We start from the raw sequence: 13,496 nt of genomic DNA, 5'->3' as shown, positions 1-13,496 counted from the left end.
TGGTCTATTGTGGAGAATGTTCCATGTGCACTTGAGAAGAATGTGTATCCTGTTGCTTTTGGATGTAGAGTTCTATAGATGTCTATTAGGTCCATCTGTTCTAGCGTGTTGTTCTGTGCCTCTGTGTCCTTACTTACTTTCTGTCTGGTGGATCTGTCCTTTGGGGTGAGTGGTGTGTTAAAGTCTCCCAAAATGAATGCATTGCATTCTAGTTCCTCCTTTAATTCTGTTAGTATTTGTTTCACATATATTGGTGCTCCTGTATTGGGTGCATATATGTTTATAATGGTTGTATCTTCTTGTTGGATTGAGCCCTTTATCATTATGTAATGTCCTTCTTTATCTCTTGTTACTTTCTTTATTTTGAAGTCTATTTTGTCTGATTCTAGTATTGCAACACCTGCTTTTTTCTTTCTGTTGTTTGCATGAAATATCTTTCTCCGACCGTTGACTTTTAATCTCTGCATGTCTTTGGGTTTGAGGTGAGTCTCTTGTAAGCAGCATATAGATGGGTCTTGCTTTTTTATCCATTCTGTTACTCTATGTCTTTTGATTGGTGCATTCAGTCCATTTACATTTAGGGTGATTATTGAAAGATATGTACTTATTGCCATTGCAGGCTTTAGATTTGTGGTTACCAAAGGTTCAAGGTTAGCTTGTTTACTAACTTAGTGTCTGACCTCTCTCGCTTATTGAGCTGTTATAAACACAGTCTGATGATTATTTCTTTCCCTTCTTTTTCCTCCTCCTCCATTCTTCATCTGTTGGGTGCTTTGTTCTGTGCTCTTTTTAGGAGTGCGCCCATCTAGAGCAGTCCCTCTAAGATACCCTGTAGAGGTGGTTTGTGGGAGGCAAATTCCCTCAACTTTTGCTTGTCTGGGAATTGTTTAATCCCTCCTTCATATTTAAATGATAATCTTGCTGGATACAGTATCCTTGGTTCAAGGCCCTTCTGTTTCATTGCATTAAATATATCATGCCATTCTCTTCTGGCCTGTAAGGTTTCTATTGAGAAGTCTGATGATAGCCTGATGGGTTTTCCTTTGTAGGTGACCTTTTTACTCTCTCTGGCTGCCTTTAATACTCTGTCCCTGTCCTTGATCTTTGCCAATTTAATTATTATGTGTCTTGGTGTTGACCTGTTTGGATCCTGTCTCTCGGGAGTTCTGTGTGCCTCCGTAGTCTGAGCAACTATTTCCTCCCCCAGTTTGGGGAAGTTCTCAGCAATTATTTCTTCAAAGACACTTTATATCCCTTTTTTCTCTCTCTTCTTCATCAGGTACACCTATAATGCGGATATTGCTCCTTTTGGATTGGTCACACAGTTCTCTTAATATTGTTTCATTCCTGGAGATCCTTTTATCTCTCTCTGCATCAGCTTCTATGCGTTCCTGTTCTCTGGTTTCTATTCCATCAATGGCCTCTTGCATCTTATCCATTCTGCTTATAAATCCTTCCAGAGTTTGTTTCACTTCTGTAATCTCCCTCCGGACATCTGTAATCTCCCTCCAGACTTCATCCCTTAGCTCTTGCATATTTCTCTGCAGCTCTGTCAGCATGTTTATGATTTTTATTTTGAATTCTTTTTCAGGGAGACTGGTTAGGTCTGCCTCTGCAGATCCTTTCTCAGGTGTAACTGTCTTGGACTGGACCAGATTTTTTTGCCTTTTCATGGTGATAGCAGTGGCTGTAGGCAGGTTGCGGGTGTGTCAGCTGGGAGAAGAAAGTCCTTTCCTGCTTGCTGGATGCCTTGCCCTTCTCCGCTGCCTGTGACAGCTACCTGCTCTCCTGGAGCAGCCACCGGGTTAGTCCCCTAAGCTGCTGTGGGCGGGGTGTCCATCAGTGCAGCGCGGTGCCCTGTGGAGAGTGGCAGGCATGCCAGGTGTGCTCCTCCGTGCTAGCGGCAACCCTGCCAGGCAGCTGTGTGACAGCAGCGGCTTTGGGTCTGGCCCAGATGGTTGTGCATTGGGCTGGGATTCCGGTCAGCTCCTGGGAGCATGCCTGCTCCCTCTGGCTCCGCTGCCGGTGTGCGCGGGGCTTTTCCGCGCAGGCTTCTACTGGGCTCTGGCTTCACTGCCGCCAGTGCGCGTGAGCCGCAACCGGGCTGTTTGGTTGCGCTGGTGCGGGCTAGCACAAGCCTCTCCAGTGGCGCACGGATCTGCTCTCAGTTCCTTCCAGCGCTTCCACCCCTGGCGCGCGCTCCCACTGTTCTGCTACTCGGCCTGTGTGTCGGGGTCCGCGCCAGTTGGAGTAACAACTGGCAGGCTGCCAAGTCCTGTGAGGGGCTTCAGAGATGCACTGCCTCCGTTTAGGGCGCCTAAGTTTCCCCGGTATTCCCAACTGCCGGGACAACTTCGTCCAGCTATGGGGGTCCCTGTCTCTTTAAGACTTGCAGAAAGCACTCGCTTTTCTTTTGTGTCAGGGGCGCCGGTTGAGGGGACCTGCCCCCAGGTTTTGCTTTTCTATTTCTCTAATATGCAGCACCCCATGCACCTTGTGTCTGTGTTCTGGGTGCGGATTTCTAGAGCTGGTTGTTCAGTAGTCCTGGGCTTTCACTCCCTCTCCGTTCCTACTCCTTTCTTCCCGCCGGGTTTTGGGGTGGGGGAGCGTTCGGGTCCCGCCTGGCTGTGGCTTGTATCTTACCCCCTTCGTGTGATGCTGAGTTCTTGCAGATGTAGATGTATCCTGGCTGTTGTACTGCATCCACTGGTGTCTCTTTTCGGAAAAGTTGTATTTATTGTATTTTCATAAATATATGTTTAGGGGAGGAGATTTCCTCTGAACTACTCACGCTGCCATCTTCCCGTGATCCCTCCCTTTTGTTTACTTTTAATAGTGATATTTGGCTAGTAATGAAATCAACCACTATATTTGCATGTTAAATTTTATCCAAGAATGAATTAGATTATTAGTCTGATTATCTGTATGATTTCAACTTAGTCTATTGGCAATATTCTTATCCTGGTCATTAGACATCCCTAATTTAAGGAAATCCATGTCTTGATTTGGGTAAAAAAAAAGGAAATTGTGACTTGTCCCATTTCCCAGAGCAATTTCTTTTTCATAATTCTCCTAATTTCTAGTTTGTGATTCTTTGTACTTTCAATTTTGGATGCCCAAAGTGATCTGTATAGGCTTCTGTTTTTTATGTATCAGTTGGGTTAGTCTAATATTTTAGTTTAAGATTGATCATGTTGGTCTAGGATCAGGAAATTAATGGAATTCAGATACTCATGGTGTGATAAAGTAATTTTGTAAAGTATATGTAGCTCATTTATGAGTCCTTTCTTCACAGGGAAGTTGATCACCTCAGCTTGATTCTTTTCCACTGCATACAATAAAGAATGATACATAGCAGTAACGTAGAAGTAATGTTGTGGGAAAAGATAAGCTAGAAGCCTTAATGAGAGATCCTTCCAGATTGTATTTATTGTATTGGTGAATTTATTTTAGACACATTTTAGAGAAAATTGGTGAGAAGAGGGAGAGGATAGAATAAATAGATACTTATGAAATCAGCCATGAAATCAATTGCTTATATTTACCAAGTAGAGTCTTGGACCTTCCCTGTGGAATACTCCTAATAAGTGAGTGGAAAGGAGGAGTGGAATGTTTGATTTTTTGGTGATCTACGACAACAGTCTATATAAAACTAAGGAAATACAAATATTAAAACTGTTTTTAGGCAGTGCAAATATCCTCAAGCGATGAAACTTACATTAAAATTGAGAGGGCAGTTGTTTTTTGGTAAAAGGGTAAAAATTGGAAACAAATGTCTTTATATCAAAATATGATTTGAGAAAAATACAAAGGCTATAATTACATACCATGAAGCAGAGATGATAAATGCACTATAGAGGCTACTGAACAGACCTTTAATATAAAGAACTGAAGAGAGTGCATTCATAGCCAAAGATGCAATCATTCCTAGGTAGAAAAAGCTCTTATAAGTAAATATTTATAGGGCAGAATGAGTGAAGAGTAAAATACATCAGCCTATATTGGAAAAAAAAATGCCTTTGGAAACTTAACTATGAGGAAGCAGGAGTGTATATCATCAGAATTTATTGTTAGAAAGTATGTAATGAATTTTGTACACTGTAGAAGTATATGGTAGGTTTCATAATTAAATAGTCTTAATACTATCATGCTACAGAAATTAAGGAAAAGGAGTAAGTTCTCACTAATACTTGGTGTGTTATGGAACCATTCTAAGAGTTGACTGTGTAGAATGTTGTGGATCCTGATTTCAGCTAATTTCAATATACTTTTGATCTGGGCAAATGACTACTTACCACCCGAGGCATTGTGTTATAAAATGCAACAATGAGAACAAAAGTAAATTGTTTGAAGGATTAAAAAGTCAAATTATTACTAGGGTTGTTTTAGAAATGATCATGCTTAATGTTATAAAAATGAGTGGTTTTTAAGGTTCTCTTAGAATCAGTATGACTTGATATCAACAACAAACAGCTTTGAGTGATTTCTCTTATGTTACAGCTAGATAAATCTCATTACATTCCTTCATGTCCTAGTATGTATTTTGTTTACCATGTTTTTTTTTGGAAAAATATTAGAACTTGGGTATTAATGTAAGTAGATGCATGTGATGAGCAATTCATGTAATAAGAAATCTTAAGTATCATGAAACAATACTCTTTAGTATAAATTTAAAACATTTAAGTATTAATGTGGTTACTTCAAAAGTCTTTTCCAAGTTTTTTCACTTTTACAGTATGTCTGTGTCCTAAATGATATTTGTATGTTTTTACATAGTTTTGTCAGTTCTTTGTTTTAAAAATTAATGGCTTTCTAACTCAGGCATTATTTGCCTGTTATATCTATTCCTGAAGGTCAGATTAGTCTTGAAAGAAAAATAAAGATAAATACAATTTATAGTCCTGGCAGATCATTTATTTAACAAGTATACTTAGTGCCAGTTCATGTGGTAGAAACTGGAGATTCAGTGCTTTGTAAGGTAGGTGTGACAAGTGATATGATCAAAGAAATACAGGATAATATAGAAACATATAGGAAGACTGTTTAACTTTTTATGTTGATACTGTTTTTGAAGATTGGATGTGGGGCCAGATGGATCAGAAAGCTTTTTCAGAAAAAAAAAATCTTTTAAACTGTTATCTGAGGGAAGAGTAAGAATGAGCCCTGTGAAGATGAGAATGGTGTATTACAGGCAGAGGAGCAACATGTATGAAGGGCCAGGAACAAAAAGAGAGAAAGCTCTCTCTGGAGAGCAGGCATAAGTGAAGAATTTATGTGAATATGAAGAGAGAAGTGATGAGAGCTGACTCTAGGAAGAAAAATAGTCATGGGCTAGTCCCTATAGGGCCTTATTAGCTATATTAAAGATACTGGACTTCCTCTTAAGGGTAATGAGGAGTTATTTAATATGTTTAAGCGGGGACTGACTGACATCTCAGAAGAATTTCTCTGGCTGCATTATAGAGAATGATATGAAGAGGCAATAGACTGGATACAGGGAGACCTGTAGTTCTGGCAAGAGTTGATGGCTTGGTATGGGTGGGTATACATTGATGTGAACCTATATTAAGAAGGAAAAGAGAGAAACTGTATGCCTCTCACCTTAGTTTATGAGGATTTAGAGTTTATGAGAAGTGTATATTAGGTCTTCTCTACCTTGTGCAAATAATTTTTACATGCATGCAATAAATATGTAACAGCGGTCTAATATGTACAAGAAATAAGTCTATATATATAAAGAACAAAGACATTGTTTATGCCATGCATCTTAGCAACAGTGTGCTAAGCTAAGGGAGACTCCTTGAAGGTCTGAAACAGATACCTGTGCTAACTCATTTCATAGAAATAACCAGCTGGTACAAAGATTTTCAAGTGTACACAGAGTTTCTCCATTCTCCTTTGCATTCCATTGATCTCTCTTTGTGGCACAGCCTTTTTTTTTTCCCCACTTCAAATCTTCTGCTTCACCACTGAGCCTGCCATTCTAATGTTGGGACTCTTAGGGTTACTTACTGTGAAAAACACAAGTAGAACCTTTCTCCTTTGCCTTAGGCCTTCCCATAGCATGTAGGAGGAAGAGCCCTGGTTTGGGAGTCACCAAAAATTTGGTTTTGGCCCACCTTTCTCATTCTCTGATTGTATCTGTTATTTTGCCTTTGTTTCTAAAAAAAAATGAGAGGGAGAATTTATAATTTACATATCTTTGTGATAATTGTGGAATATATTGGATGAGGAGATGGAGTAATTAAGAATGATTTCTAGATTTATGGCTTAGCACTTACATAGGGAATCTAAGAGTAGCAGCAGTTTTGAGGGGGAATGAAAGTTTCATCTTGGACATGTTAACAATCTTGAGGTTCTCGAGAGGCTTTCATCAAGAGATAGACTAAATCGCTGGATACAAGATACACTCAGATGATACTTGGGCTAGAGATTTATTTTGTAATTGATCAGGGACCTCACCATTGAGTTGGTGACTCAGATGTCTGTATCTCAATTTATTTCTCTAGGGTTAATCAGTTTTCCTTGCCTACAGGTTATAACTCTTGACTACTAGTGTTCTGGGCATGTATGATTCCATAAGCGTCCTTCCACTTAATTCTTCCTAATTTCCTTGTGGCTCCTCACCCCTTTAGCTATACTTAATGTCCTTGACTTCTCCTCAGATTCTGTTGTTCCAGCTTGTCTATAAGGTAAATTTCCCATCTTCTGCAGGTATGAGGAAGAGAATGTTAATTCACTATTTAGGATAATGATAGGGACTAGCTCATTTTAAAGACTTTCAACTTACCATTTTGGCCCCAGTCAGCAGCATCCTTACCTTGGTACCAGTTATCTCTAATACCTGAACCTTTCCAGAGTTCTGAATGAGAATCAATGTGGACTTGTTGTTTTAGCCTCCCACTCCCCCTGGAAATCGCTACACACACATACATAATATTCTTAATTATACATACACATATGTACCACCTTTTCTATGATTCCCATATGCATATAAACTTTTTGTCAGTTCTAATGCATCTTGTATTACATGTATATCAAATTTGTTTTTTTAATAAAAATTTTTTTAAATTAAGAAAATTATTTACTGCTCCTTGTCCCTTACATAGTCTTCTTTCCTACTCTTTGTTCTTGTGAGTTTATGACTTTTGTAATGTCATTTAGTGGTATTTCAGCTGGGAGTATTTCATATTGAATCAAGTTCAAAATGCCATTTAGGCTTATGGGTTTCCCTTAAGCAGACACCAAATAGTTTATTTAAGAATGTAGTTTATTTAGGAATATTATCCTAGGGAGTAGAACTGAGACTATGGGAATAAAAAAGGGAAGCCTGGAGAACCCATACAATAATGAATTGACCACTGGTTGCTCAACCCTTTGGGACCAACTGAGAAGCCTAAAGATTTGTGTCTCAGGATCTTTTATTTGCTGTAGGGAAGAAAGATGGAAGGACTTACCCATTGTTCAGAGGGTGGCCAGCCCCGCAGTTATGCATGGAATTCTAATTTTGAAATCTTTTTTTTTCTTTTTCGCTATACTTTTGTTGTCATATTTAAGAAGTCATTGCCTAACTCCATGTCACAAAAGTTTTCTCCCTATGTTTTCTTCTAAGAGTTTTATAGTTTTAGCTCTTAAATTTAGATCTGTGATCCATTTTGAGTTTATTTTGTATATATATGGTGTGAGATAGAGAGGTCCAACTTCATTCTTTTGCATGTGGATATACAGTTATCCCAGCCCAATTTGTTGAAAATACGATTCTTTTCCCATTGAATAGTCTTATAACTTTGTCAGAATTAAATTGATCATAAATGAAACTATTTATTTCTGGATTCTCAACTCTGTTTTATTGATCAGTATGTCTCTCCTTGTGCCAGTACTATATTGTTTTGATTACAGTAGCTCTGTCATATGTTTACAAATCAGGAACTGTAATGCCTTCAGCTTTGTTCTTTGTTCTTCAACATTGTTTTGGCTATTCTGGATTCTTTCTGTTTCCATATGCATTTTAGGATCAGCTGCAAAAAAGGCAGCTGGGGCTTGATAGGGGTTATGTTTAATCTGCAGATCAGTTTGGTGAGTATTGTTGTGGATTTCTTTTCACTTATTTAGATCAATTTCTTTTAACAATATTTTTTAGTTTTAGTGTGCAGGTCTTACATTTCTTTAGTTTATTCCTAAGTATTATAATTTTTCATGCTGTAAAGGTGAAAACACTTTTTGCTTTCATTATTGGGGATTGTTCATTTCTATTATATAGAAATATAATTGAGTTGTATAACTCATTTATTAGTTGTAATAGTTTTTTAGTGGATTCCTTAGAATTTTCTACACATAAGATCATGTCTTATGTGAATACATATAAAATTACTTCTTCCTTTTCAATTGGGATGTCTTTTTTTTTTTTTTCACCAACTGCCCTGGCTAGAAACTTCATTTCCGTGTTGAATAGGAGCTCACATCACATCCTTGTCTTATTCATGCTGTTAGTGGGAAATCTTGCAATTTTTTATCACTAAGAATGGTATTGGCTGTATTTTTTTTTAAATAGATGCCCTTTATCTGATTCTTGATCCTTTGTATGTTACATCTCTTTTTTGTCCCTAAATACCAGAATTTTGTAGGATCTGTCCAGAAACCCTATTGTCTGGGTATTGAGCCTACTTGATTGATCTATTTTGTTTATGTTTTTCCATATGCGTTGTTTTGCTTTATAAGAAATGATCTCTCTCATGTACTCATCCTTAAATCTCCTGTAACTAGTAAAAAAATCTTGACGTCATCCTTAATCCCTTCTTTTCATGCATTTCACATTCAGTTCATCAGCAAGTCATATCAGCTCTACCATAAAATGATATCCAGAATCTCCCATTTCTCACTACTACACTGCTGTTGCCCTGGCATGGATCATTGCAATAGCATCCTAAAATAATCTCTCTGCTTTTGTCCTGGCCCCTCAAATGGTTTTCAGTATAGTAACCAGATCATTATTTTAACATTTAAGCTGACTTATGTTAATGTTTTGCTCAAAATCTTCTTCAGTCTTTCTTATTCCCATTAAAAGCAAACAATCCCCATATTACCTAAAAGCTGTGTATGTGACATGGCCTTCTCCTCCCCCTCTGACTTGGTATCTCCCACCACTCTCCCCCTGCTTATTCCACTCCGACTTCGCCGAGGTCCTTACTGTGTTTCAGACTCATCAGCGTTCCTTTCTCAGGAACTTCGTGTTCGCTCTTCTCTCTGTATGGAATGCTCTTCTTCCAGGTAACTGCTTGATCTGCTTTTTTAAAAATCTCCTTGACATCTCTGTTTAAATATATCCTTACCAATGAGACATCCCCTGAATACCCTATAAATAAGTCTAGCACCTGGCTCTTTTTTTTTTCCTTCTTCCCTGTTTAAAATTTCTCCTTAACATCTATTGTCTGGCATACAATATATTTTCTTATGTGTTTATTGTCTTCTTCTACCTGAATTTAAGTCTGAGTGGAAGTAGAGATTTTAGTTTGTTTTATTAATTGGTTGGTATATGTGCCCACTGCTAGAAAAATAATTGGCACTAGATGGTGCTCAATAAATATTTTTGAATGAATGAATGAGCATGTTCTGCATTTTCATTAGTGTGACTTTTTAAATTTTCATGAGCTTTTTGCTATTAATTTTTTTCTCAGTGTTTTTATTTTATAGATGGAAATTTTCTCTCTAAAGATATTAATGGTAGCTTTTTAAAAGATATCTTTTTCCTGCCTGGCCTTTTTTCCATTCAAGTTGTTTATGCCATAATTGTTTGTTTTGGTGTCTATGTTGCATGCTAGGGATTTTCCTCATATGTCTGGTACATCTTGAATGATAGTACATATTTAGGGTTGAGACATTAAAAATGAATTGGAATTTCTGATTAATTAGGTGTGTTGGCAGTTTCTGGTTATTTGTCAGTGTCTTTGGGTCTTTCCTCTTGGGCTGGTCAGATTCCACACAAAAGTTTATTCCTATTTGCTGCTCAGCTGCCAGTATTCTGGAGCCAACTGCATAAGAGGACTGAGAATCTGTTTTCATTATTTCCTTTGACTCTTCATAGTATACCCATTCTTTTTGGTACCTGGTGCTGCCCAGTCCCTGGACTTTCTCTTTCATCCTCCTATTTAGGCAAAGAAGGGACAATCATCAGGCTGCATGGAGTTCTAACTGCTTCTTAAGCTGACTTTCAACTAGTAGTCCTGTTTTTAACCACATTTCCCATCACTTCCAGAAATGCTTGGTACTCTCAACTCGAGCCATTCAGGAGTTCTGCACAGTAAATAGGGATGCTTCTCAGCTTTTCCCACAGCCAGTTTAAGATTACTTTCTCAAGTTTATTACTAAGAAGGCAATGTGCTTTATGTATTCATCTGCTTTCCGTGTTTCAAAAATGTGTTACTGTTGTCTCTTTGTATATTCTTTCTATTCTTAAGTGTTTATTCCTTTAAAATTTATTTCATTAACATTTTTATAGGTTCCTGGAGAAATCCAAATGTGTGTCCAATGTGCTATCTTTTCCTGGAAGGCTCCCTTTTTCTCTTTATATTGTAATCACTGGTAATTTTACCTGTTTTGCTCATTCCTTTATCCCCAGTGCCTAGAATAGTGTTCAGTCTATAGAAGGAACCTAGCAACTTTAGTGGATGTGTGTATAGTGACTGTGTGAACAAGACCCCCAAGAGCAAGAGCAGGAGCAAGAGCAAGAGCAAGAGTGGGAGCAAGAGCAAATTAAACCCCATAGAATGGGATAGCCTATTAGGATCATAAATTCCTTCAGTAGCATTTGGAAGTCCTGAATCTAACAAAGACAAAAGCCATTATGTTTTAATGTATGGTTAACAATTTAAATATATTTAAATTTAAAATAAAAATATTAGCTTTATGATGCACCATCTACATGCAGTTTTGTTTGAATGGCCAGAATCCTTAGAAAATTTTTGTTCTGAATGAGTAAAATGTTAGTCCAGATTTATTGGTAATCTCTCTGATAAACTGTTTTCTACTGGTCTAGCATTTTTTTCTAAATTTTAACTTCAGTTTTTAAAGTTTGATTTTACTTGTTTAAAAAATTTAGAGTTTTAAGTAGAGATGGGATGTCTCAGTTAACTAAAGCAAATTGTACTATATTTAATTTTAACAGCGATACATTTGATACTGCCTGGAATAGCAGAACTGGGATTCGCCAGAGCCGGCTATCGAGTAGCACATCCTTTCTTGACAAAGATGGGATATTTGCTAATTCCGCTAGCAGCAAACTCTTGGAGAGAGCCCGTGGAATCCTTACGTTAGTATTGATTAGTAATATGGGTTGTTTTTTATGACTGGTTTAAAATTAAGATGAGTGATGGTGAAGCATTATTTTCATGAGTAGAATCTTGACTGAAATAAGACTCAAAAGCGGTTGGTTTTAGAGCTGTGAATCTCACATATGATACAGCTGGTGTTTTCTTTTGGTTTTCATCTCACCAGAAGAAGCATGGTTGAATATGCTATAATGGAGATGATTCTTTGTTGCCCTTTGACAGTCTCTACATCCAGAGAGAGAAAACTGTTAGCTCTTTCTAGGATTCCCAGTCTTTAACTGCAGCTGTCCTTTAGTCCTGGCAGTCCTAACAAATCGGGCAGGAAAATCCCCTATGTGATGGTGAATGGGCTTCAATTCAAGCCCAGGTCTTTCTGACTCTCTAGTCCATGTTCATAAGCATTGGGATTTATTTCCTTTCTGTAGCTGTAAAATAATGTCTTGATAAAAATATGATATTGAGTTATGAATAAGAAAAAAGAATTTTTAATTTTCAAAAGGGGAAGATCACAGATTTTAGTGAAAAGTACCTATTAAAAATTCATGAAATTAGGCATCTGTTTAAAGTCTTACAATGACAGAAATAAATCTCATGTAGGAATAAGAAAGGCAAAATTAAAATGAAACTAGCTTTGAATGTACAACATTATGCTACTGTTCATCTGGCTTAAATCTGTGTTTAACTATGTTGTACAGCAGGCATCCCTTTTCTGGTTATCTTAGCTTATTCTTCATTCCAAAGGCACTTTCTTTAGCTGAATCAGGTAATGTTTTGATATAGAGGACGTAGATCTTGGAAATGGGTACATATAGTCTGTTATTTCTATAGAGACCTTGAAATCATTTATCTTTTCAGTAGTTTTTTCTAACGTGATTTGTCTCTATAGGAGAAACAAAAACTTCAAATCCAAGCCTGGCCTTCCAAAGGTGAGTATGAGGAAAAGCTTTTCTCCGTTGCTGCTCTACTTCATGATAATTTATTTATTGCTCATGCAAAGAGTCTATAAATAAAAAATAAATACTTTACCCAAAATAGAGATTAATTGTGTGCATTCAGAAAATATTAAAAATCCATTTAAAAAATAACATAGGATGTTATGAAATGGCCAAACTTAATGGTTCAGGTAAATATTTATCTGTGATATATCCCATTTTCTAGTGTTTGAAAAGCTTCTGAATGTAAGTGTAAATTTTTATTGAGTAATTTGCCTCTTTACCTAAAACTTTTCATTTCTTCTTGAGTCAGGTTAAGACCAAATTCTGAATTTTACTTGATTTTTAAATAATTTCTAATCAGTGCTTACCTAACTCTTCATCAGCATTAGCACTAGTCAACCAAGTTTTTCTCTAAAAAAGTCCAGACAGGCTTACAGACCTATGGTTTCTGTTGTAACTACTTAGTTCTGCTATTGTAGTGTAAATGTAGCTATACACAGTATGTAACTGAATGAACACAACTATATTCCAGTAAATTTATTGATGGGCACTGAAATTTTTCAAATGCCATTAAGTATTCCTTAAAAATTTTAACCATATAAACCATATAATAACAGTGGCCTGGATTTGGCTTATGGCCACAATTTGCCTACCCTGATCTACATTGTTTTATATAGAGATGGCATTCCAAAAATGTTTATTGAATTTCCTAAGAAACAGTCTTACTGAGTGTTTCTTTTATACCCTCCTTCTAAAGAAGGAGTCCAGTTACTTATAACCTTTTTAATTAAGTGAATGTAATTCCAAAATTTTAAAAGAACTGAAAAAGTGCTATTCTCATGATTCTTTTGTTCAAGAAACAAGAAAATGAGTGCCTCTATTATTCCTTTTACTTAGGACTCTTAGGTTTCCAAAAAAAATGTAATGCATTGCTAATGGAGTTTTTGATAGTGGTAAATGCTGGCTTGAAACCACAAAGCACAAAGAAAATTTATGTAAATGGTTTGTAATTGTGTTCTTATCATGAAAAGATTTTACATAGAGAAAAGGAGACCATATTTGTTACCAAACATCTTTATCTGTTTATCTTTTCTGTCTCTAGCTTTTATTGTTTTGAATGCCACCTCTGGGCCCAGCTGTTTGCACTATACTTTTCACTGTTCTCAAATGAAGAGCTTCTCTTCAAACTTCATATGATACCCAGCATGAATGTTGGGTACATCAGAAGTAAATAATT

At 36.9% G+C, this 13,496-nt stretch overlaps 1 protein-coding gene across 8 annotated transcripts in view; it reads left to right on the top strand.

Annotated features, from left to right (window-relative positions):
* MYO9A (myosin IXA) overlaps positions 1–13,496 on the top strand; it is a 358,540-nt gene that overhangs the window by 189,191 nt on the left and 155,853 nt on the right. For all 8 annotated transcript variants that reach the window (XM_057488942.1, XM_057488943.1, XM_057488944.1 and 5 more), the window contains 2 exons: positions 11,162–11,305; positions 12,211–12,250. In XM_057488942.1, coding sequence (XP_057344925.1) covers positions 11,162–11,305; positions 12,211–12,250 — 184 coding nt within the window. The remainder of the gene's footprint in view (positions 1–11,161; positions 11,306–12,210; positions 12,251–13,496) is intronic.

Source organism: Manis pentadactyla, chromosome 11, assembly GCF_030020395.1.
Source record: "Manis pentadactyla isolate mManPen7 chromosome 11, mManPen7.hap1, whole genome shotgun sequence".
In the NCBI taxonomy this organism is placed as follows: Eukaryota; Metazoa; Chordata; class Mammalia; order Pholidota; family Manidae; genus Manis; species Manis pentadactyla.
The sequence above is the reverse complement of the archived record's forward strand: the minus strand, read 5'-3'. Positions and strand labels throughout refer to the sequence as shown.